This window comes from Vicia villosa, linkage group LG7 (assembly GCF_029867415.1).
Source record: "Vicia villosa cultivar HV-30 ecotype Madison, WI linkage group LG7, Vvil1.0, whole genome shotgun sequence".
Classification (NCBI taxonomy): Eukaryota; Viridiplantae; Streptophyta; class Magnoliopsida; order Fabales; family Fabaceae; genus Vicia; species Vicia villosa.
The window spans coordinates 52594799-52622103 of NC_081186.1; the positions used below are offsets into that span (position 1 = coordinate 52594799).

Genomic DNA, 27305 nt, shown 5'->3' on the forward strand with positions numbered 1-27305 from the left:
AATCAACAGCCGCCACCCAACAGTCAAGCAACGATAACATCTGAAGTCACTACTCCAGTTTCTACAGTTGCATTCAGCATTCCATCTTTCTCTATGCCAGAAGGTTGGGGCACGCCTTTCAACTTTGGTGCAGGTTTCCGCCATAATTTCTCTGGGGTTCAAACAACCACAACTGAAGCGCCTGCCACACAAAGTTCAGCATTTACTCCGTATTCAGGGGTAACTTTTTCCCAAATCACTATGGCACTTTCTCAATCCACTATGACAGTTCCGACCCCTACGGTTCACACTGTTCCTTATGAAGGCAATGAGATTTATCATGATCAAGGTGATAGCACAAATCAGCGTAAACTCGTGGGAGATCTCCAAGAACAGTTCAACAAGATTCAACTGGAAGTCAAAGCTATTCGTGGAAAAGATTTGTTTGGAAAGAATGCCCAGGAACTATGTTTGGTTCCCAGTGTACAAATACCAGCTAAATTCAAGGTCCCTGACTTTGAGAAGTACAAAGGTAGTTCTTGTCCACAAAGCCATCTTGTGATGTATGCTAGGAAGATGTCTACTTATGCAGATAATCATCAGTTGCTTATCCATTACTTTCAAGACAGTTTGACTGGTGCCGCACTAAAGTGGTACACAGGTTTGGATAGCACCAACATTCGAACTTTCAACGACCTAGGTGAGGCCTTTGTCCGACAATACAAATACAACTCGGATATGGCTCCAGACAGAGACCAGCTCCGATCCATGGCTCAAAAAGACCATGAAGCTTTCAAAGAATATGCCCAACGATGGAGAGAAAATGCTGCTCAAATTAATCCATCGTTAAAAGAGAAAGAGATGACAAAGATCTTCTTGAATACTCTCAGTCCGTTTTATTATGAACGCATGATTGCTAGTGCTCCAAGTGATTTCACCGAAATGGTAAACATGGGAATGCGTCTAGAAGAAGGAGTCCGAACCGGACGTCTAACTAAAGAAGGTGGATCTTCAGGCGGAACCAAAAAGTTCGGAAGTGGGTTCCAAAAGAAGAAAGAACAAAGTGTTGACATGGTATCCCAAGGAAAGCCAAGAGGAAACGTCAATCGTCAACAACAGATTTCTGCTATCGCACCAGTCGTTAACACAGCACCAAATTCGGGATTTACCCCGCAGTTTCAACAACAACAGCCTCGACAACAGGCTCAACAGTTTAACAACAATCAGAATCGTGTACGAAGAGCTCCACAGTTTGATCTGATTCCAATGACCTACACAGAGTTGTATCCTGCTTTGATTGAAAGAGGTCTTGTTCAAACTAAAGCACCACCACCAGTACCTGAGAAACTTCCATGGTGGTACAAAGCTGAGGTCTCATGCCCTTATCATCAAGGAGCACCTGGCCATGATCTTGAGCATTGCATAGCTTTGAAATATGAAGTTCAGAGGTTGGTTAGATCTAATCTTCTCTCTTTCAGAAATTTGAATCCTAATGTGCAAGCAAATCCGCTGCCCAATCATGGAGGGCATGTTGTAAACATGGTGTATGGATGTCCTGGTCCATATCGAGTCTATAATATCAACTTCTCAAGAGCAGATTTGGTACAAATGCACGCCACTCTCTGTCAAGGGCAGAATTTTCGCCAGCATCACTACGGTTCCTGTAGCATATGTTGTGTAGATCCTCATGGATGTTCGATTGTGAGAAGAGGTCTTCAAGTCTTGCTAGATAATGGTACAATTAAGATCTACAGAAATAGGAATGAAGATGAAGTTAACATGATAGGATGTTATCCGCATGAGCTTTTAGTCTCAGATATCAACTTGGAAATGCCTAAAGTTAACGTCATCGTTCCTCATTTCAACATGCCTGAGCGCATAGAAGTTACTTACAACAAGCCAAGGGTTCCTATTGCTCCTTTGATCATTTGTCTACCTGGACCTGTTCCCTATGACTCTGACAAGGCAGTTCCATACAACTATAATGCAACAATGATAAAGAATGGACAAGAAGTTCCTTTACCTACTCTTTCATCTGTCGTGAATATCGCTGATGTGAGTCGAGTAACAAGAAGTGGACGTGTGTACACTCCACTACCTCCAAAGCGGCCTATTGCTCCTGCAACCAGGCAAAATCCTGTTGATACACCGATGGAGAATCGTGAGGAAACTCCTGTCAGTAATACAAGCACTGATGTTGGTCAATCCAGTGGAACCAATGTCAATCCTGACTTTGATGAAATTTTGAAGCTTATCAAAAGAAGTGAATACAAGATTGTGGATCAGCTTATGCAGACTCCTTCAAAGATCTCAATACTTTCATTGCTTTTAAATTCTGAAGCCCACAGGGAAGCCCTGATGAGAGTCTTAGATCAAGCTTTTGTAGATCATGATGTGACTGTTGACCACTTTGATGGGATAATAGCCAACATAACAGCTTGCAACAATTTAAGCTTCTGTGATGAAGAACTCCCCGAGGAGGGCAGAAATCACAATCTTGCTTTGCACATTTCTATGAACTGTCAGTCAGACTCTTTGTCCAATGTGTTGGTAGACACCGGATCTTCCTTGAATGTGATGCCAAAGACGACTCTTGCTCTCTTGTCTTACCAAGGAATGCCTATGAAGTTCAGTGGTGTAGTTGTCAAAGCATTTGATGGATCGCGAAAATCTGTTATCGGCGAAGTCAACCTTCCCATGACAATTGGTCCACATACATTTTAAATCACCTTCCAGGTCATGGACATTCAAGCTGCTTATAGCTGTCTGTTAGGACGACCATGGATCCACGAAGCAGGGGCAGTAACTTCTACGCTCCATCAAAAGTTAAAATTTGTAACAAATGGAAAATTGGTAACGATAAGTGGAGAACAAGCCTTAATGGTGAGTCATTTATCCAATTTCTCTTTCATTGGTGCAGATGATGTGGAAGGAACTCAGTTCCAAGGTCTCTCTTTAGAAGACGAATCTTCCAAAAAGAAAGCGTCAATCTCTTCTTACAAAGAGGCAGTAAAAGTAGTGAAAGATGGAACTACCACTGGCTGGGGGAAAGTTGTGATCCCGACCAAGAATGAAACTAGAGCAGGTCTCGGATGTTCACCAACATTCTCAAACTGCACCAAGAAGGATGAAACCCTTCGTCCGATCAAAGAAACATTCATTAGTGGAGGATTCCTTAACCCAATTCCTCAAGAGGTCAATGTCCTTATTGAAGAATGCATCGAATAAGGTCTCTCCGATACTGAAGAAGAATGGAAATGTTATCTCAATGACTCGGGATACATATCTCAGGAAGAACCATATCCTCCTTCAGAGAAATCCAAAGGCAAAGAAACTGAGCCTGTTCCTGCAGAGATCTGGGGCACCTTGGGACAACCAAGTGGCAAATATGATTATATGGTGAAATATACTGCACCTGAAAGTTCAAAGATTGCGATTGAAGATATCCAACCAACTGGATGGGGAGATTCCTTTGAATATAATAGTCAACCAGAAGAGGCTTATCAGCCCTGTCAATTTTCTCAGCAGCCTGAAATTACTGAAGATTTCAGCTTCAACGCATCTACCAAGATTTATAATCCTGAAGATGGTTATTATCACATAAATGCCATTTTTGAAGATGAAGGGGAAGATGGCCCCGCAGTTGACTCGGAAAGTGTCTCTGACAATGAGTCTCTTCATCCTGAGGATTGGGAAATACATCCTGAAAATTCTGAAGATTGTGACTCATCTTATGCTCTTCAAGAAGTAGAAGAAGACCGTTTCAACTCTACAAAGAACAAGGTTGACAAACCAAGACCTTCAAATCCTGCTCGACCAGCGGTCAATGTCAATACTGAAGATAATTCTGAGGGGAATTTTCCTAAATACATAATACACAGAGGAGTTCGTTGCTACTGGAAAGCTGTCGATGTTCCGAATGTTGTTCGCCGCTCAAAGTAATCACCCCGCTGTTATTTTGACCTCCTGCCTTGCCCAAAGCAGAGAGATGTTTTATAGGGCTTTGCTTTTAAATGTTTTGCCCAAATAACTTTGTGTATAGCGCTTTGTTTTAAAAGTTTCCCTCTTTGTCCTGCCCAAGACAAATGAGTTTGTGTTTAGGGCTTTGTTTCAAAAATGAATCATAAATAAAGTGTCATTTTGAATTCCCTACATTATATGTTTTATTTTTGCTTTTTTCTAGAAATGGTAATCCTAAAAAACAAAAAAAAAACCAAAAAAAAAACTTTTTCAATGATCTGCATACACTATTGCATTCACAGTTTTTTATGAAATAAGCATAAATCATATGTGCAGATTAACTATTAATAAACCCATTGAATGCAATAACCCTATGCCCTCTCCCAACTTTGAGTTTACTGTGTTCGAAGCCGAAGAAGAGGAAGAAGAGGAGATCCCGGACGAGATCTCTCGATTACTTAAGCACGAGGAAAGAGCCATTCTGCCCCACAAAGAGCCTTTAGAAAAGATCAACTTGGGTTCTGAAGAAGACAAAAAAGAAGTGACCATTGGATCGCTGCTTGATGCTGATATCAAGAGTAAGTTGACAGATCTTCTCAAAGAATATGTTGACGTATTTGCTTGGTCCTGCCAAGACATGCCTGGGTTGGATACCAATATTGTTCAGCATTACTTGCCATTGAAGCCAGAATGTCCGTCGGTTAAGCAGAAATTGCGAAGGACTCACCCTGATATGGCTAACAAGATAAAAGTGGAAGTTCAAAAACAGCTCGACGCAGGTTTTCTAGTCACCTCAGAGTATCCTCAATGGTTGGCCAACATTGTGCCAGTTCCGAAGAAAGATGGAAAAGTCAGAATGTGTGTTGACTACTGTGACTTGAACAAAGCCAGTCCAAAAGATGACTTTCCATTACCACATATCGACATGCTGGTTGATAACACCGCTAAGTTCAACGTCTTTTCCTTCATGGACGGGTTCCCCGGTTATAATCAGATCAAGATGGCTCCTGAAGACATGGAGAAGACATCTTTCATCACCCCATGGGGTACATTTTGCTACAAAGTGATGCCATTTGGATTAAAGAATGCAGGCGCAACTTACCAAAGGGCGATGACTACTCTCTTTCATGACATGATGCATAAAGAAATTGAAGTTTATGTGGACGACATGATAGCCAAGTCCAGCACAGAAGAAGAACATATTGAATACCTTTTGAAGTTGTTTCAACGACTAAGGAAATATCAGCTTCGCTTGAATCCTAACAAATGTACTTTTGGGGTTAGATCTGGAAAGCTCTTGGGTTTCATTGTCAGCCAAAGAGGTATTGAAGTAGTCCCGACAAAGTCAGAGCTATTCAAGAGATGCCTGCACCAAAAACTGAAAAAGCAAGTAAGAGGATTTCTCGGACGATTGAACTATATCTCCAGATTCATCTCTCAAATGACTGCTACTTGTGGGCCAATTTTCAAGCTTCTCCGCAAAGATCAAGGGGTTGTATGGACTGAAGATTGCTAGAAAGCGTTCGACAGTATCAAGGAATACCTGTTAGAACCACCAATATTGATTCCTCCAATTGAAGGAAGACCACTAATCATGTACCTTACCGTGTTGGAAGAATCCATGGGTTGTGTGCTTGGACAGCAAGATGAAACCGGTAAGAAGGAGCATGCCATCTATTACCTGAGTAAGAAATTCACAGATTGTGAGTCTCGTTACTCCATGCTCGAAAAAACATGTTGTGCTTTGGCTTGGGCTTCAAAACGTCTCCGCCAATACATGATCAACAATACTACTTGGTTAATCTCCAAAATGGATCCGATCATGTACGTCTTTGAAAAGCCTGCCTTAACAGGAAGGATTGCCCGATAGCAAATGCTGTTATCTGAGTATGACATTGAGTATCGTGCTCAAAAAGCGGTCAAAGGAAGCATTCTCGCCGATCACTTGGCGCATCAACCAATTAATGAATATCAATCTCTCAAGTTTGACTTTCCTGACGAAGATGTCATGTACTTGAAGATGAAAGATTGTGACGAACCGTTACCTGAAGAAGGTCCTGATCCTGGATCAAGATGGGGCCTAATTTTTGATGGAGCAGTAAACGCTTTTGGAAATGGAATTGGGGCAATCATCATCACTCCCAAGGGTACTCATATCCCGTTCTCTGCCAGATTGCTATTTGATTGTACCAACAACATCGCAGAATATGAAGCTTGTATCATGGGTCTCGAAGAAGCCATTGACTTAAGGATCAAGATCCTCGACATATATGGAGATTCAGCCCTCGTGATCAACCAAATCAAAGACAAGTGGGAAACTTACCACCCTGGCTTGATTCCTTACAGAGATTATGCAAGACGTCTGTTGACTTTCTTCAACAAGGTTGAATTGCATCATATACCTCGAGATCAGAATCGAATGGCAGACGCCTTGGCTACTCTATCTTCCATGTTCAAAGTCAATCATTGGAATGATATGCCTAAAGTCAGAATTATGCGCCTTGAAAGGCCCGCCTATGTGTTTGCAACCGAAGCAGTCATCGATGATAAACCGTGGTTTCACGGCATCAAACGCTTCCTTCAAACTCAAGAGTACCCACTTAGGGCATCAAACAAAGATAAGAAAACTCTAAGGAGGCTTTCTGGCAGTTTCTTCCTGAACGGAGAAGTGCTATACAAAAGAAACTTCGACATGGTTTTGCTCAGATGCGTGGATAGACACGAAGCAGACATGTTAATGCATGAAGTGCATGAAGGGTCCTTTGGAACTCATTCGAATGGGCATGCAATGTCCAAAAGATCTTATGAGCAGGATACTATTGGTTGACAATGGAATCTGATTGTTGTAAACACGTGAAGAGATGTCACAAGTGCCAGATCTACGCAGATAAGATCCATGTGCCACCGACTCTACTCAACGTTCTCTCATCTCCATGGCCTTTTTCCATGTGGGGTATCGACATGATTGGGATGATCGAACCAAAAGCTTCAAATGGTCATCGTTTCATCTTAGTGGCTATTGATTACTTCACCAAATGGGTCGAAGCAGCATCTTACGCCAATGTTACAAGACAAGTGGTTGTGAGGTTTATCAAGAATAACATCATTTGCCGATATGGTGTTCCCAGCAAGATCATTACTGACAATGGTTCGAACTTGAACAACAAAATGATGAAAGAATTATGTGAGGAATTCAAGATTGAGCATCATAACTCTTCTCCTTATAGACAAAAAATGAACGGCGCCGTTGAAGCTACCAATAAGAACATTAAGAAGATCGTCCAGAAAATGGTCGTCACTTACAAAGACTGGCATGAAATGCTGCCATTTGCTTTACATGGGTACCGTACTTCAGTGCATACTTCAACAGGGGCAACTCCCTTTTCTCTAGTATACGGCATGGAAGCTGTGCTCCCCGTAGAAGTTGAAATACCATCAATGAGAGTCCTCATGGAGACTAAGTTATCAGAGGCTGAATGGTGTCAAAGCAGATACGATCAGTTGAACTTAATCGAAGAAAAACGTATGACTGCTCTATGCCATGGACAGTTATACCAAGCAAGGATGAAACAAGCCTTCAACAAAAAGGTTCGACCTCGTGAATTTCAAGAAGGCGACCTCGTGCTTAAAAAGATCTTGTCTTTTCAACCAGATTCTAGGGGCAAATGGTCTCCTAATTACGAAGGCCCGTATGTTGTCAAAAGAACATTTTCTGGCGGCGCCATGACTCTTGCAACCATGGATGGTGATGAACTCCCACATCCTGTGAATGTTGATGCAGTCAAGAAATACTTTGTCTAAAAAAGGAAAAAAAACAGCTCGGTAAGTTGAAAACCCGCAAAGGGCGACTTAGGCAAAAATGAGCGTCTCGGTGGACTGAAAACCCGAAAGGGCGGTCCAGGAAAAAATTAGAGACAATAAACAGAAAAAAATTCATCCTGGTAGATTGAAAACCTGAAAGGGCAATCTAGGCAAAAATTAAGGATTTATGACAAAGTAACTGCATCACTCTGTACTTCGTCACCTGAATCATCTTTTCCATCGAAGGATCTTCGATCAAATCATCGTCAATCTGAAGCGACAAGCACAGTTAGAACTCAAAGTTGTTAGGGGGAATAGTGGTTATTGCTTTCAATGTAGCCTTTTCCGCATAATTACCATTTCCAACTTTTGTAAATACTCTATGGAATCACGCCTTTAGCTGGTTACCATCCTATTAAATAAATTTGAGCCTTGTGCCCATTTGTTTGCAATTCTTGATTTCTTCTAGCTTGCAAAATGACGCTTTAATTGTGTTATTCACTTTTGAAAAAAAAACAAAATAAAGAGAAAAAGTTTGAAATGAATTTACTTTTCTTTTTCAAACTAAAAGCGAAACTTTCCTTTGAGTGGTGAACAACCGAAGGAACATCAACAGCTATCTCCATAGGATGAATCAAAGATTATGATAGGAAAAGCTCTTCTATCCCCAGTGAAGAAGGTCTTTTATCCCCAGTGACGAAGATTTTCTATCTCCAGTGAAGAAGTTCTTCCATCTCAATAAGAAAAGATGCTTATCTTCCTCAGAGAAGTTTAAAGCACGCAACACCATTCATCAACTGTATTATCTGCACCGTGTTGAAGAACATTTGCCAAGTATCTGGTTGTATTGCGACGTCGGTCCGTCTCCAGTATACACTTCTTTGTCCGTCAATTTCGTCAGTATGCATGCTACATTCATGACATTCATCATTCATACATATTTGCATCATTTATGCATTCTTGCATTTTTCAATGTTTGCTTCGAAATCATTTGTTCAGGATATATCTATCCCAAAAAAGAAAGAACATAGAAGAAAAAAAGAAAAAAGAAACAGGTATGGGCATGTCATCTCTCCAGTAGGTTGTCACCCATAAGCAAAAAGAACATTTTCTTTCTCCAGTTCCCCACTGAGATCATTCCTCGTGGAAGAAGGTTGCTTCAGTCTTCTCCTCTCAAAACGAAAGAGAAAATCCCGTTGAGTTCATTCCTCATGGGTACAAAGTCTTGTTTGACCGTTTCTTTCCAATTCATTCTTGGTTAGAACCCTGTCTTTACCAGAGATTCAAATTCCGATTCCTCAAATAGAGTCGTGAAAAACAGACAATAAGCAATAGCCTCATCATCTGAGCAGTTTATGTCTCTTCCAAAAGACTTTTCCTCTCTAGGAAATCAATCATGAAGACCACGTGACAATCAGGGCCTTATTACTGTTCACAAGGCTGAATAACCAATAATTTCCCTAGCAAAGTCTCCAGAATCATGTTATCACTCGGCTGATAATTGATCATGTCTTCAGAACTACTATCACGAGGCTGGTAGTCGGTAACCTTTTTGTTCTGGTTATATTATTAAACATGTCTATCACCATGCTGATAGTCGGTAATATTAACCGAACCTTTGAAACTCTTTTTACCATTTCAAGTCTATCACCATGCTGATAGTCGGTAATATAGTTTCATACCTTTCACCTTCGCATTATTAAACAAGTCTATCCCCATGCTGATAGTCGATAATGTCGATAGGTAAGCTTTTCTTACAAAGCTATCATTCCCCGGTGAAGCATACACTTGCTTTCCCGAAGAGAAAAATGGATTCTCTTCCTAAAACGGATTGAGACATCCTTCCCGATCTCTTTTCCCCAATGGAGTCAGTTTTTGATATCCCTCGGTAGATATATCCTTGCATCATTCGCGATTTTGGTATCTTAGGTCCAAAATTTGCGTCTTCTGATATTTAAGTCTCTTCCACCCTATCAAAACGAAGATTTTCAATCTTCATGTCTCAGGTTGAAGAAACTTAAATAGGGGCATCAGTCATACCCCAATTTTTGACCTAAGACACCACCTCATATCATTTGCATATGCATCATTTGCATCTCTAACAAAGTGCATAGCTTGTGTTTGCTACTTGTGCTCAGCAAGGTTTAATCAAGAAATTATTCATCAGTACAAGTAACAACCAATTAGGGTTTTGTTCTCCCTTCATCTCAAAGGAACTATCTTCATCAACAATCAACATTTGGTCCTCAAAGATTCATTTCAACAAGCTCAGAGACTTTGAATCAATCAGATTAGGGTTTTGACTGAAGATAGCATACCCCTGACTTTTGCTCAGGATTTGACCTAATGACTTGGGACATGACCTCAAGACCCCAAGTACATCATTTTGACCTAATCTATTGGCTCAAGACATCCCCTACACAGGGACTGATCAACAGTGAAATTTCAAATCATCAGATTAGGGTTTTTGAACTATCAGGGACTGAAATCAGGGATCACATTTGGGAAACCCTAAAAAGCTCCAGGGGATCAGTCAAAGGTTTAAATCATCTTCAAATAATCCCTATGACAATATCCAATGGAAATTACATCTCAATTCAAGACCCACAGTCATCAATTTCATCAGGTCGACAATTAGGGTTTTTGACCTAATTCACCTGAACCACTGACTTTTTAATCAGAACATGGTGCCACAACTTAAACTATGGCTCAAGGTCCTCCAATAACTCAATGTGATCCATTCATACCACTCATTTGGTGAGGATAGCCTGGTTCATTTGAAATCTCCAGAAACGCGATTCGTTTGAAAAAGTCAACTGTACAAGATCACCATTGACTTTTGGGGAATTTTGGTCAACCATGACTTTTGAAGTTTTGAATCATCAATATATGATATATGAAGTCATTTGATCAATAAAAATCAAGAAAATCAATCAAGAATCAAAAAGTCAAAAGTTTGACTTTTATACTTAGAAAATTTTCTAAGTGTTTTTCATTGGTTTTTTCCAAACTTTGGAAGGGAATAACTCAACATTTCACCTACAAACTGAAAAAAACTTCCAACATGAAAGTTGTAGATTTTGATCCAATAAACAACTTTGTCACATAAAATGATTTTCCAAAAGATCAACCATTTAAGAGATATGGAGCTTCAAAGTTGGTATCTTTTGAAAATTTCACTTGAAATCTCATTTTTCTCAAAGTTCATGGATCTTTTTCACCCATTTCCTTAAAGGTCTTGAAGAAACTTTCAACTAGGGATTTTAAGTGCATAACATGAGCTTTCCAAAATGTCCAAGAGCATGAAAAAATATTGAGCATAGCTATGGCTTTGAATTATGCATTTAGTGATCATTTTCACTTGAAATTTCAAACCATTTTCACTAAGTTTCAATACTATATGACCTATAATGCAAGTAATGATGCATCAATGCAATAATTGAGAGATATTTTCTGATTTGAAGATCAGAATGGAAGAGGATAAGAAGCTTGGAAGATTAACCATGGTTAAGTCACTTTTAACCATTTGCATTTAATGTAAAGATTCCATTTTATCTCCAAATGCCAAATCACCATTCTTTGATCAACTTGCAAAGCTCTGCATTCAGAATCCTTGGCCTATAAATAGAGGTTCAAATCACTCTTCAAATCACACCAAAACCTCACAATCATAGGTTTTCTCTCTTCTTTCTTAAGTTGCAAGTTTCATGAGTTTCAAAGAGGTAGAAAACTCAACCTCCAAATCCTTGAAGTTATGGCCAAAGTGATGGTTCTAACATCTCATAAACATCATATGGGATGTGTTTGATCCACTCACACCCCCCAAAAACACTTAAAACTCAGAATCACTCTTCAACCTCCATGTTTGCATATGGTGAACCTTATCATGCCAATTCTCATACCAAGCCATATTTATCCAAACTAACCTTCTAAACATCATCCATATGCTTCATATGAACTGTTCCAACCATCATACATGATCTGAAACACCAAAATCATCAAATTCGATCCTCACTCCATAGCTCTGCAGATCGGGTCCCATGGCTATGCTCAGATGAATTCAGTCTACTCCAAGCATTCAGACATGTTCTATAATCATCATTGAAGCTATCCAGATCATTAAAAAGCATCTGCAACACCTCCAACTCAGAATTCAATCTCCAGTTTGGCCGTTTTTGAAGGTAAGCCTCATGAACTTCAAACTCATACCTACATGCATCATAAATGAAAAATTGAGTTGCCATCTTGTTTCTGCACTATCACTGATCAATAGCCCTCAATCAATTTCACAATTCATCAATCATACACAATTTCATGTTCAAATTCAGAATTAGGGTTCTTCGTGTTCATCACAAAATTGATAACCTTAGAGCAAAAATAAATGAATTATGAGGACACCATCATGATCCTCGTGAAAAAACGAGTGAGATAGACCCTTCACTTGATCAATTTGGTTCAGTTTTCAGAATTTTCAAAAATCAAATTAGGGTGTGTTCTTGGCGCCATTTTTTGCGAAGGAAATTTGAAAATTGAGTTTGTAATATAATCTATTCGTTGCAAATGTTAAACAGACCACGCGCATGGTCCAGTTGGCTAAGTTTTTGAGTAATGACCTCAAGGTCACGAGTTCAACACTCCTAAGGGCCAAACCATTCTTTTTTATCACTTATTTTCTTTAATTTTTTTACACAACTTCATCCATTAATTTAACCAATCAAAATTCATCATTTCCACTTCATTTTTTGCACACTCTTTGTTTAATATATATATTTTATGAACATCCAAAAAAATCACAAAAAAATATTTATTTAATACATTTTTAAATGGATTTAAAATGACATGTTTTTAAGTGTTTTTAAATACTTTAAAAATTGTTTTTCATTTGATTTTTCAAAAATTAACTACTTGTAAATATTTTGTGATCAAAACCCTAATCATTTAGGTATTAATTAAGTATAATCTTTGCTTTTATCTTAATTAAATTGATTTCTTTCAAAATTTCCAACCATTTTAAAACAAACGATCGTCGTTTTTCAAAACAAATCGCTTTCAAAACCATTTCTTTTTGGTTCTCCTTTCAAAAACTCTTGATTAAATCTTTTTGGATTGATCAATTGGTTTTCTAAAAAACCGGGGCATCCCTTATGGTATAAGTCCCATTCCTTTGTATAAATTTAGGTTTTTCATTGTATATACGCCTATCTTTTTATACCGCGATCCAAATTGATTTAAACCCTCGAGTAACAAGATCAAAATTAGGGTTTTTTCTTCAAAAATCAATCTGGGCCTCCACATAGGTATAAGTCCCATTCCCTTACATGGAATTAGGTATTTCATTGTACATACACCTTTTTGTACATACCTCAATCAATTTGATTTTTAACCTCGAATAACAAATCAAAAATGAAGGTTTCCTTTAAATCTTCCCAAAAATACCATGGGCCTCCATGTAGGTATAAGTCCCGAGCCCTTTTGTAAATACTTGTTTACATAGCTTTTGAATAAACTCAATGGGCCTCTCCCCGAGTATAAGTCCCGAGCCCCCGTGCATACAAACGGATCATGCTTACAGGTATATTTCCTTCATAAACTCCATTGTATACACACACCTTGTCATATATAACTGTTCATACTTGTTCATATTTGTTCATGTACTTGTTCATATTTGTTCGTACTTGTTCATATTTGTGATCGTGTTATATATACTTGTTCAACTTAGTACAACACTAGGTTCCCCATAGCCTCCTATTGGGCTTCGTGCAAAGAATCTCCCTAGTTTAGGTTAGGACATAGAGTATGGTTTCCCGGTGAAATCGCTCTAAGAGCTCAAACCAACTATACCATGCCTCCTCTTGGGCTTCGTACAAACGACTTGTCCCTCCCATAGCCTCCTCTTGGGCTTACAATGCAAGGACCCTCGATTGTCTCTCCCATAGCCTCCTCTTGGGCTTACAATGCAAGGACCCTCGAATAGCCTCCTCTTGGGCTTCGTACAAGGACCCACGGGCTTCTTATAAGCATCCCCAATATCCAAATCAAATACCCTAGGAGATTAGACATTTATCATCTCTATGATAGGAGTATCTCTTCTATATCATCACAAACAATCAATCAATCAATCAATCAACTTAACTTTTTTGCCACAAGGCTGGCTAATCAATCAAACCTTTTTGCCACCATACTGGCTGATTAATCAAAGTTTTTGTCACAAGGCTGACTTCATTGAAACTTTTGCCACAAGGCTGGCTGATTAATCAAAACTTTTTGTCACAAGGCTGACTTCATTGAAAGTTTTTGCCACAAGGCTGGCTAAAAAACATCTTTATCATTCTAAGCATCATAAGTGGCATGGCCCAGGGCTTATAATGAAAAGATTTTCAAACAAAATCAAACAGATGTATGTGATGATATAGATTAGATACATCGAACATTTAGATGACATTAGTCTCTTATCCTTTGCTTCCACTAGCATAAGTGGGAACTACGATTGCTCTGACTTTCTCAACATCCCTTTGAGAATACGTAGGCACAAGGTCGTATCCTTGGCGAGCAAAACTTCTCCCTCAAACCACTCAAACCTTAGCACCCGTAGACCCCGAGCTACAGATGCTCTGATTCCCTCTAAGGGATATGTATGCAGAGGATCGCGATGATCTTTGCGAGCATAATCAAACAAACACCCTAGGTCCCACCTATCTCACAAGAACCTCCTCAATAACATAGAATGAAAAACATAGCAAAGAAACCTATAGAGTACTATAGATACGTTGGGTGCTAATACCTTCCCTTCGTACAACCAACCCTCTTACCCGAAATCTCTCCCCCACTTTTTAGGTTATTGCAACTTTTTTCCTTTTCCTACTTTGGAAACAATAAAAAGTTTGGTCGTGACAAAAACAAAAGAAAAATCATTTTTATGAGCACTCGAGCCCAAAGAAGGCATCAGGTGTCTCATCCCGAAAAAGATACGATTTTTCCCCGCGACAATAGCCAACCAAGCCTTGAAGATTCATCTTATAACCTTGAGCATGATGGGTAAACCCCTAATCCATGTGAAGCCTCAGCTCTTTCCATGATCATTGATCCAATGCCCCAATTGTTTATTCAGTGAATGAATGCATGATATATAAATGACCTAATGGAAAGATGCAGATGAAATGAAAAGCATAAACCAGATAGAAAGGGTATGACAAATTTGGGGTATGACAATAGGTAGCGTATGAAGGGAAAGGTCATATTAAATGGCAATTAGATTAGGGTTATGGGGGTAATGATGACAACATGTTTTTATTTGAGTCAGGAGGAAATTAATACTAAAACTATAACACCTAGTCTCGTACGGACGAGCTAGAGACAAAAGGTCGAGTAGGAGCATGGGTAATGGAAGGACAAGCTCGGATAGACGCATTCACGCCAGCAAGCAATGACGTTCTCGTCCATAGAAAATAAAGAAAACGATATCGTCCTGTACTTCAAAAGAGCGAGTTCTCGCTAGGTAAAGGGTAAGAGCCTCCCGAGAAGTAAGATGAGACCCTTATCTAAAGTATCTCTCTCCCACGAGCCTCGTATTTGGAAGACTGTGTACATCCAATTATTTTTAAGACCGATACACTTGCCTAAAGCATCTCCCCCTTACGAGACTCATGTTTAAGGGACTATGTATATTCCAAATATTTCATTAGGTTGGGTGTCGAATCCAGATATAGAGAAACTCACTCGAATGAATGTAATTGGATATGGAGGTGGGTTGGTAGATCATACATTCCCAACGCGGAAATAATGCAATTTCCATTCCATGAGTGATGGAGATACACGTGGGTTTTTTTATTATTATTAAATCCCAAAACAATGTTGTTTTGATCAATGAAAAAAATTAAATAAATAATAAAAATTGAAGTGTGTCGTGACAATTGCTCCCCTCACTAACGGATGAATTTACATTACTTTTTGGTGTATGAATTTACATTAATTTTACGTATGAAAAAAGTTACTCAAATTTGTGAGATAGTAGTTAACAATATGTACAATTAATTTTCTTAGAATCTAAGTTAAACCGCATAAACAAACAAGTATAGACACCAAGTGCTTAATTTCACAATCTCATTTCTTCTTAGCTAAGGATAAAACACTACAAACAATGTGAAGCTTTTCTATCTTACAACTTATCTCATAAAATCAATTATGTCAAAACGTGGTTCAAGGGGGAGAAAAGTTCCATTGCTGAAGCTTTTCTCATTTGCTGACTTCTATGATTATGTCTTAATGGTTATTGGATCTGTTGGAGCATGCATTCATGGTGCATCTGTGCCTGTTTTCTTTATCTTCTTTGGAAAAATTATTAATGTCATTGGTTTGGCTTATCTTTTTCCCAAAGAAGCTTCTCACCAAGTTGCAGAGGTTTGTACAAATCGAATTAGAATATAATATTGTGTTGTTATTTTTAAGAGACAGTAACAAAATAAACCAACATAACAAGATCATAGGTTTTTATTGGATAACTATGTGATGATTAAACTCTTTATTATATAGATATGTTAGAATAGCAAATATTAATATATTACATTTTTTAGTAGTGCCAATTTTCCTATTACTCTACGTTTTTTTTATATGTAATTAACTATCAAATCACACTGGGCTTAGCCTCTTTTATTTTGATGTATTAGGGGTGAAGTAGCCTTTATATACACTCTCTTTATTTCATCTTGCTTATAAAAAAAAAACCTTAAAATATCCCTTCAAAACATTTATATAAATATATATATGGAACATGTCAGATGTCAAATGTAGTGTATTTAATTATTATTGAAGAAATGTTTAGAAGATAAATAAAATCAATTTAATTGTAACATTAATTATTGAAGAAATGTTTAGAAGATAAATAAAATCAATTTAATTGTAACATTAATTTAAAAAAGTTGTGAAATAGAAATCAATAAAAATTAAAATATATGTGTTATTTTGGCTCATTTTGTTTTAACGAATGCTATGTGAGATATAATTTAAATGTTAGATAAATTTAATTCATTTTCTATAAAAGAAATGTTAAGTGTTAAGCTTAAGATTTGATCTTTGTTTTTTAACTTAATTATAAAAAAAAATTAACATTAAAATTATAATTTTTAAAAATTAAAATTATTAAATGATAATGGATAAAAAATAAAAAAGCATAGGGGACAAGAACTAAAACCAGAATAAAATATTAAAATCAATTTATATTTATGTGAAAGAGAATAGATAAAAACTAAAATACATCAAAAATGTCAAACCAAAAAGATAAAAAAAAAAATTAGTTAGGAGATCAAAACATCTAAATTTATAATAAATAAGTTTCAACAAAATTATTTATTAAATAATTTAAGACATGTATTATAGGAGTTCTTGTTATGCATATTATTTATATTAAATTTAAGAGCAACTATCAAGAAGTTACTATTATCAACAACTAAATTCATCATCATTCATAAGTTCCAAAACATGCATGCATGTCATAATAACATTTGAGCATTGAAGTTTGACATGTTGGATTCTTCCACGACTATATAACTGTCCCCAAAATCTCTTGAACTAAAACTTGTTTTAGTCATGTACAACCATATTGAAAATATCATCAATAATCTAGTTGTTACATTTAATAAATCTTTCGAAATAAGTGAAGTTGTGACTACTTTCTTCATGATGTTTCTGACAAAAATGTAGTCTCAAGTCTCAACTGATGTTTCAAGTAATAACTTTTCTTTTGCAAATTATTTTTTTAAAATAAATATAATTATAATATTCTATCTGTTTGTGATTGTGCAGTATGCATTGGATTTTGTGTATCTAAGTATAGTAATATTGTTTTCATCATGGGCAGGTATGTCTTTAAATATATAAGAACATTCCTTTTACTCACCAAGATAAAATTATTTGAATAATGTTGAATTGAAATCCACAGAGGTAGCATGTTGGATGCATACTGGAGAACGTCAAGCTGCAAAAATGAGAATGGCATATTTAAGATCAATGTTGAATCAAGACATAAGTCTTTTTGATACTGAACCATCAACTGGACAAGTTATTTCTTCTATTACAACTGACATCATATTTGTTCAAGAAGCATTATCCGAGAAGGTACATACGCATACATTCTAATTGTCAATAACTCAACTGATATATGTTAGTTGAGTTAAATGAACGTAAACGGTTGGTTTAAGGTTAAATCCCTAGCAGCAGTATTTATTTATATTTACGTATTAATGTAAACAAGTTTTTCTATTAAATTTATAGGTTGGGAACTTTATGCACTACATAAGCCGATTTATAGCCGGCTTTATAATCGGATTTTTCAAAGTTTGGCAAACAAGTTTAGTCACACTTGCTATTGTTCCATTGATTGCTATTGCTGGAGGTCTTTATGCATACGTCTCATTCGGTCTTATTGCAAAAGTTCGTAAATCGTATACACGAGCCCGTCAAATTGCTCAGGAGGTGTTAGGAAATGTGAGAACTGTACAAGCATTTGGAGGAGAACAAAGAGCAGTGATATCATACAAAGTAGCTTTGAGGAATACTTATAAGAATGGTAGAAAAGCAGGTTTAGCAAAGGGTCTAGGACTAGGCTCTATGCATTGTGTTCTTTTTCTATCATGGGCTTTTCTTGTTTGGTTCACCAGCATTGTTGTTCACAAGGGTATTGCCAATGGTGGCGTCGCGTTTACTACTATGCTCAATGTTGTTATCTCCGGCCTGTAAGTTTTTTTTTACACTTGAGTGCATATTTAAACTCATGATACGTTTGACAGAATCACTCTGTGTCAGGTGACACAGAGTGATTCTGTCAAACGTACTGTGAGCTTATTATGGTGTGTTATATGATGAATGCTATTTTGGTTCTAACTTTTCAGGTCACTTGGGCAGGCAGCACCAGACATTTCTGCATTCGTTAGAGCAAAATCGGCAGCGTATCCTATTTTTGAGATGATAAATCGAGACAAAGTTAGACCAAAAACTGGCCGAAAATTAAGAAAAATAGACGGTCACATACAATTTATTAACGTATGTTTCAGTTATCCATCTCGTCCTGATGTAGTTATTTTCAACAATCTTTGTCATGAGATTCCTTCTGGTAAAATTTTGGCGCTTGTAGGAGGAAGTGGTTCAGGAAAAAGCACGATTATATCGCTAATTGAGCGTTTCTATGAACCAATTTCTGGTCAAATTCTATTAGATAGAAATGATATCAAAGAACTTGATCTAAAATGGCTTAGACATCAAATAGGACTAGTTAATCAAGAGCCTGCACTTTTCGCTACAACCATAAGGGAGAACATATTGTATGGTAAAAATGATGCCACGCCCGAAGAACTAAACCGCGCTTTGGAACTTTCTGATGCTCACTCTTTCATCAACAATCTTCCCGACGGATTAGATACTCAGGTAATGATGCTTCAACCAATTCGTTAGACGCTTTTGCTTCACGAGATGACATTAAATTTCTTTCACAGGTTGGGGAGAGAGGGATACAATTATCAGGTGGACAAAAGCAAAGGATTGCGATATCTCGTGCTATAGTTAAGAATCCTTCGATCTTGTTATTAGATGAAGCAACTAGTGCTTTGGATGCGGAGTCTGAGAAAAGTGTACAAGAGGCTCTTGATCGTGTCATGATCGGTAGAACAACTGTGATAGTTGCACACAGGCTTTCTACGATTAGGAATGCAGATATGATAGCTGTTGTTAAAGAAGGGAGCATTGTGGAAACTGGAAATCACGAAGAGCTCATTTCCGACTCAAATAGTGTATATGTATCTCTTGTTCAAGGAAATCCTTCTTCGGATCGTTCCTTAGGACAATCATCAAGGTGCTTCAAATTTGTATCTCATTAGGCCTATCTGGATTAAATTATTTGACATGTCAACTTATTTTCATAAGCTCTTTAAGTTTCACTTATGTGTGCGTGTATCAATTGTAGCATAAAGGACTCGAGAGAAACATCGCAAACATCAATTATCGGTGGTAGTTTTCGTTCGGATAAGGACTCTACTGGCCATGCGTGTGACGATGAAGCAGAAAGTATTGAAAAGCCGAGGCCTGTTTCATTAATAAGATTATATTCAATGATTGGTCCTTATTGGTCTTACGGAGTTTTTGGAACCTTGGCTGCTTTTGTTACTGGTGCTCTTATGCCACTTTTTGCCCTTGGAATCTCTCATGCTCTTGTATCATACTATATGGATTGGGATAGCACACAACATGAAGTGAAAAAAATAGCTTTTCTCTTCTGTGGAGCAGCGATTTTAGCTATCACTGCTTATTCCATTGAACATCTTTCTTTTGGAATCATGGGAGAGCGACTTACACTACGCGTTAGAGAAATTATGCTTTCTGGTAATTCTGCTTAACTTGATATTTATCATACTTATTTGTGTGTTTGTTTCGTGAAACAGTGACATGGTCAATGCTGGTTCGACAAAAGTAGAGAAAAACGAGTATCTGTGCCTTAAAATTTTCCTCATTTTTGTCGAACCAGTATCAACCAGGTCATTGTCTCAGTTGTTAGGATGATGAGGACGACTACGAGCTTCTTTTCCTAAGGGGTGTCGTCAATTGTTGTTAATTTTTGTTGTTTGTATAACTGCAGCTATTTTGAAGAATGAAATTGGTTGGTTTGATGATACAAGAAACACGAGTACCGTGCTTTCGTCACGTTTAGAGAGCGATGCGACTTTGTTAAAAACCATAGTGGTGGATCGTTCTACGATTCTCTTGCAGAATGTTGGTCTAGTTGTTACTGCATTTATCATTGCTTTCATTTTGAACTGGAGAATAACACTTGTTGTCTTGGCCACATATCCTTTGATCATTAGTGGTCACATTGGTGAGAAACTTTTCATGCAAGGATTTGGTGGTAACCTAAGCAAAGCATATCTTAAAGCGAACATGTTAGCCGGGGAGGCTGTCAGTAATATAAGGACTGTGGCTGCATTTTGTGCAGAAGAAAAGATCATTGGCCTTTATGTTAACGAGCTCGTCGAGCCTTCCAAACGTTCGTTCAAACGAGGCCAAATCGCTGGCATATTTTATGGAATTTCTCAGTTCTTTATTTTCTCATCTTATGGCGTAGCCTTGTGGTACATTCTCTAGCTTAATTGTTCATTTGCTTTAAATCAAACTATAAATGTCTTATCCATCATAGATTTCCTTACCATGTAGCACCGACATTTCTTAATGAAAACGTGTTCATGTCTGATACTGACACCGAAATACATACATTGAATATATAGCACATTAGGTGCCACATAGGCCAGTGTCTGTGTGTGTCTGTGTCCGTCATTCATTGTGTATATACCTTTTGCAGGTATGGATCTGTGTTGATAGAAAAGGAGCTTTCTAGCTTTAAATCAATCATGAAGTCATTTATGGTTTTAATAGTAACCGCACTGGCTATGGGGGAGACATTGGCACTTGCACCAGACCTTTTGAAGGGGAATCAAATGGTTTCATCGATTTTTGATATGATAGATAGAAAGTCAGGAATAGTACATGATGTTGGAGAAGACTTGGTGACAGTGGAAGGAACAATTGAGCTAAGAAAGATCAATTTTAGCTATCCGTCAAGACCGAACATTGTTATTTTCGATAATTTCAATCTAATGGTGCCTTCGGGGAAGAGTCTTGCCTTGGTTGGGCACAGTGGTTCCGGTAAAAGCTCAATAATCTCACTCATTCTTAGATTTTACGATCCAACTTCCGGAAAAGTGATGATTGACGGTATAATATGTTTGAACAGCTTATGCATTAACTTCTCTTATGTGCATGCATTTTAGAAGTCACCATCATAGTTCTAAATTGCGGTTGCAGTTGCAGATGCATTTACACTAATATTGTGGCAAAATGCAGACAAACGCGCAATTTAGAACTATGGTAGGTGGTTACGATAAATGTAAAACATTCATTTAACGATGACTCATCAAATGCTTACAGGAAAAGACATCAAGGAAATGAATTTGAATTCGCTTCGGAAGCACATTGGTCTAGTACAACAAGAGCCAGCTCTATTTGCAACATCGATCTACAAGAACATTCTCTACGGAAAAGAAGAAGCATCTGAATCAGAAGTGATTGAAGCAGCGAAACTAGCCAATGCTCATAACTTCATCAGTGCACTACCTGAAGGCTACTCAACCAAAGCAGGAGAGAGAGGAGTTCAACTATCCGGTGGCCAAAAACAAAGAATAGCCATTGCAAGGGCTATTTTGAGAAACCCCGAAATATTACTTCTGGACGAAGCAACAAGCGCACTTGATGTAGAGTCGGAGCGCGTTGTGCAACAAGCTTTAGACAAGTTGATGCAAAATAGGACAACAGTTATTGTGGCACATAGGCTGTCCACAATAAGAAATGCAGATCAAATATCGGTTTTGCAGGATGGAAAGATTATTGAACAAGGTACTCATTCAAGTCTTATAGAGAATATAGATGGAGCTTATTTCAAACTAGCCAGCCTACAACAACAAACAGCTACATAATGTAATGGATAAGAATACAAAATGAGTAACACTTTATTGTTTGCTAGTTGCTACCACATGTGAATCTCTAATGAACACTTGTTTTTCATATTAAACACATAGATTACTCAATAATAATAGAAACCTCTTTTCATTCTTCTTTTGTTGTCTACTCAATTGCTCTATTCATGAGAACTACATTTTCACCCCTCTTTTCAAATTCTATTAAAAACCTTTCAAAAGAAACACTTGAAATTTGTATTTCAAATGGCAGTAAAATTAATTTTCTTAACTATCTTTCATTCATATATTTTGATTTTTTTTTTTATAATAGCTACACGTACATAAGCATGCCTTTTACAGGCTTTCTATCCTTAGCAACTAAGTAACTAATCTTATGCATTAAGTAAAGCTTCCGGCGATTGATGTATTTTGGTTCAATGAAATTCTTTCGTTGAAGAATGAAAACATGCTAATATTTAGTAGGGTTAAATATGTCTTTGGTCCCTATAAATATCTCAATTTTGGTTTTTAATCCTTATAAAAAAATATCGACGTGCGAAAGTAATTTTATAGGGACTAAAAGTCATTTTTAATAATTTTATAGGGACTACAAACATATTTAACCCTATTTAATAATTAAGAAAAGTCAAATATCCAACTGAAGTCTTCTGGTACTCCTTCCAACCAAACTCTAGAATCCTCTTTTAGAAATTGGAACTTCTTTAACTTCATTTAATTCTTATATTGTCTCTCTTAAATCAAGCTCGTATCATTCCAAGCATCTTCAACTTGTAAAATAACTCAATTTTTAATGGTTTTGTAAAAATATATGCAATTTGTTATTCGGTTGGACAATACTCGATTATCACTTCTTTCTCAGCTATCAACTCTCTTATCTTGTGAAATCAAATATCAATATGTTTGGAAGGTCCATGAAAAATCATATTCTTACTCAGTGCAATAGCTCATTTGTTGTCACAATATATCTTTATAAGACTATTCTCTTTCTGATGTATCACTTCTAAAATTCTTTTCATTCATATTGTTTGAGTAGCACAACAAGTTGCTGCAATATATTCAACTTCAACGGTAGAAAGCGCAATAACTGATTAGTTCTTTGAAGACCGTGAAATTGCACACGTGCCCAAATGAAATGTGTACCCTGACGTGCTTTTTATTGTTTCTATATCTTCATCCCAAATATTATTTGTGTATCCAACAAGCTCCACATCATTATTACTAGCATAAAAATTCCATCAGTCAATGTACCTTCGATATAACGAAGAATCCTCTTAACTCCTTACAAATGGCTAACACACGGTTCTTCCAAGAATCTGCTAAGTAAACCAACTCCATAAACTATATCAGGTTTTGTCGCAGTTAAATATCTCATACTTCCAATCAAACTTTTATATTGGCTTCAATTTACCCTCTTTCCATCATTTTCTCTTGTCAACTTTAACTTTTCTTCGACGGGCATGTAAATTGGCTTTGAATGCTCCATCTTAAACTTCTTCAAAATATCACTAGCATATTTCTTTTGGGAAATGCAAATCTCATCATTTTGTTGAATGACCTCAATGCCAAGAAAGTACGACATTAAGTTCGTATGTGTCATTTCAAAATATATAATCATAGCCTTCCTGAATTGTACAATCATCTTTGAATTATTTCTAGTGAAAATCAAATCATCAACATATAGGCAGTGTTTTAAAAACCGGACCGGCCGGTCGAACTGGGAATCAACCAGGTAACCAGTCTAGTTCAATTGCTAGATCGAATATGTCGTTGAACAGGTGTAAACCGCTAAAACCAGAAACACTGGCGGTTTAAGTGCTTTTTTTAATTTTTTATTTAAAAAAATTAAAACGACGTCGTTTTGATTATATTAATGAAAAATTAAAATACAAAACTAAAGAAGTGAAATAAAAAATATAAAATAAAATAAAGATGTTACGGATGCCGTTGGTTTTGTTGCAGATGATTTTGATATTGAAGGAGATCCCAACATTGAAACAATTTTTTCTTCCTTGAAATTAAATTTAGTAGACAATGGAGTTATATTGTTATAAATTATTCAATTAGATTATGTTGTGATTAAACTCTGTTTGCAATTATACTTTGTAATTTTGTACTATTTTGTTATGTATGATACCGATGTTTAAAATTTGAATTAAAATTATTTTGTTATGTGTGCTAGTTATATTTTGTAGAAACTGAATCATCTGGTTCGACAAATTTTATACCAATATAATTTTTTTATAACTATCGGTTTATTCAACCAGTTATCAGGTTTTATCTGGTTTAGTCATGTGGTTCGACCAGTGACACAATGGTCTGACCAATAAACCAGTGAGGCAGTGACTCAGTACCATCATGGATTTGATGTCCGGTCCTATTTTTAAAACACTGCATATAGGCACACAATAAGGATATCTCTAGGATCAATGTATTTGATATATAATGTGTGCTCATGAGGACATCTCTAAAAACCATTCTGCACAAAATAAGAATTAATCATGTTATACCAAGATCTTAGCAACTGCTTCAAGACATATAATGCTTTCTTTAATCTATAGACTTGTCTTCCTTTCCTTTGAATACATATCCTGCATACTTCTCAACGTACACTTCCTCTTACAAATTACCATTAATAAATGCAGACTTAACATCCATTTGATGTATTTTCCAACTATTTTGAGTTATGATTGAAATAAACATTTGAATTGTATCCAACCTTGCAACATGAGCAAATATCTCAAAGTAATCAATACCTGGTTTTTGCTTGTATCTTTTTGCTGCCAACCTTGTTTTAAAGTGACCAATCTCACCATTGGGTTTGTACTTTGTCTTGTACACCCACTTCACTCATATAGATTTCTTGTTTGTCGATAACTCTGTCAGTTCTCATGTTTTATTCTTCTCAATGGTATTGATTTCTTCATTCATGGCTTTTCTACAATTTTCATTATCTGCTGCTTCTTCAAAAGTAAATGGCTCACAATTTGTAAATAAATCAAAGTTTATAATCTCTTCATCAAATGGGTCATTATTGTTACTGAAAACACAATGCATTCTAGCTGGTAATCTATGTGGCCTATGTTGTCTGTTGGATGTTTCTAACTTAACAAGTGTTGGATCATGTTCATTCTCCTCTTCGTAATTATTTGAAGTCACTACTAGATCTTTTTGTCACTTTGAGGACCAATCCCACGTTTCACTTTCATCAAAATTTACATATCGACTGATAATCACCTTCCATGTCTCTGGATTGTAGGGCATATAAGCCTTTGAGTTCGAACTGTAACCAACAAAGATACATCTTTCTCCCAAATTGAACAACTTCCTTTCTTTATCCATACCTCGTCAATTTCTAATGGTTATTTTGGTTTCATATTTAAATTTGAGAGTGTGGCTCCCAAAGCATTGAGAATAAGTCATTTTATGATGATTTTATAAGATGAGAATGTGATGTGTACCACTTAGTAATGCACCTTTACTATTTGGCACTTCTTCCACAATTGAATGTTGTATTGAGAGTTATTTGACCCTCTACATTCTCTTGCTTTCCCGAGAACCTACCAATATGACCTTGTAAGGTTGGAGTTTCTTTAGGGTGAGTTGAAAACCTTTAAAAGTATCTCAATACAAGATGTTAATAGATTTCCCTTGATTAATCACAACTCTTTGTATGTCTTTGTTAAAACATTTGCATCGCAATCACCATCAGGTCGTCTGTGTAAGCAATCACAACTCTTTGTATGTCTTTGTTAAAACATTTGCATCGCAATCACCATCAGGTCGTCTGTGTAAGGAAAATCCTTCTTAATTATTTATTTTTATATACTTATATACTTAATATTTATACCACATATTGATTTAATATTTATTTTTCTTTTTCCATTTAAATTATATTTAATTATGTGTATATCTTTAAATTCATATTTATTGTATTTTAATTCCAAAAAATTCATAAAAATTATTTTTGCATTCGATTTTATTTTCTTATCCCGATTTAATTAATTAGGTCGCGAGACCAATAATTAATTAAATCATTTATATTTTCTTATTTAAAACATACCCTAATCAGGGTTTACGACGAGCATTCCAATACACTGAAATATTTTCTTTCTTTTGTGCCTTGCCTTTTCAGGGTTATCGACATGGTTCACTCCGAATACGCGCCTGATTCAAAAACCCAAAGTTAAGTATTTTACTTAATTTAATTTAACTTTCTGTTTGGTTTATTTTATATAAGGGTTTGTTTCTCCTTCATCTTTTCCTACCTTGTTTTTTTTCAGGATCAACCCTAAAGGCACCTTAGCAACCATATCAAATCAAATTCAAAAGCTAAGTATTATCTCGTATCTAATTCAAATAATCGTTCTTTTTTTCATTTTACTTTGTTTCCTCAATAAATTAGGGATAAAATTAAATATCAATGAACTGCCTATACACTCACGCCTTATTTGTTTCTTTGCTCATTCCTAATGGTCAGAGTCGATGCTTCTGGCAAACCCTTGCCCTCAACCCTGTCAGGCAAATGCCAAGCTAAGTACCTTCTCCCTATTCTATTTTTAATTTATTATCCTATTTTCTTTTGTAGTTAATGAGGTTTGCCCTCGAATTTGATGATGCACTCACTATATTTTTTCTGTCTTGTCTCTTTCCTTTTCAGGGTTTATCAATTGCCAAAGCTACGTTGTTGGTAACCCTAAACCTCATTTTATTTATGCTTTTTATTATTATTACTTGTGTCAAACCCTGATAAGGGATCCGCTGGTTACAATTTCCCGCCCCCTTTATTGCTTTATATTATTGCGTGGTTAGTAATCTTAGGGAGTGCAAGCCTTAAACTGAATTAGAATAACTAATTAAAAGGTAAATATCTGAATTAACCACGTGATTGTTGCACACACACACCCTTTTGGGGTAACCTCTCTGTTGCCTTGTTGCCTATTGCCTGTTGCCTTCGTTTTTTTTTGCAGAATAAGCCATGTCCCTCGAATACGAGGATACCTCAGCCTGTTGCCTCGATAATTAAAAGGTCATACGACCCTAAATGATGCTGCCTTC

At 36.7% G+C, this 27305-nt stretch overlaps 1 protein-coding gene across 1 annotated transcript; it reads left to right on the forward strand.

Annotated features, from left to right (window-relative positions):
• Window positions 1-15868: 15868 nt before the first annotated feature.
• On the forward strand, window positions 15869-22383 carry LOC131620571 (ABC transporter B family member 2-like). Its single transcript, XM_058891696.1, has 10 exons — window positions 15869-16137; window positions 17539-17593; window positions 17675-17850; window positions 18007-18467; window positions 18624-19155; window positions 19224-19579; window positions 19691-20106; window positions 20360-20849; window positions 21077-21489; window positions 21703-22383. The coding sequence occupies exons 1-10, from the start codon at window positions 15922-15924 to the stop codon at window positions 22245-22247; spliced, it is 3660 nt and encodes a 1219-aa protein (XP_058747679.1). The 5' UTR covers window positions 15869-15921; the 3' UTR covers window positions 22248-22383.
• Window positions 22384-27305: the final 4922 nt, after the last annotated feature.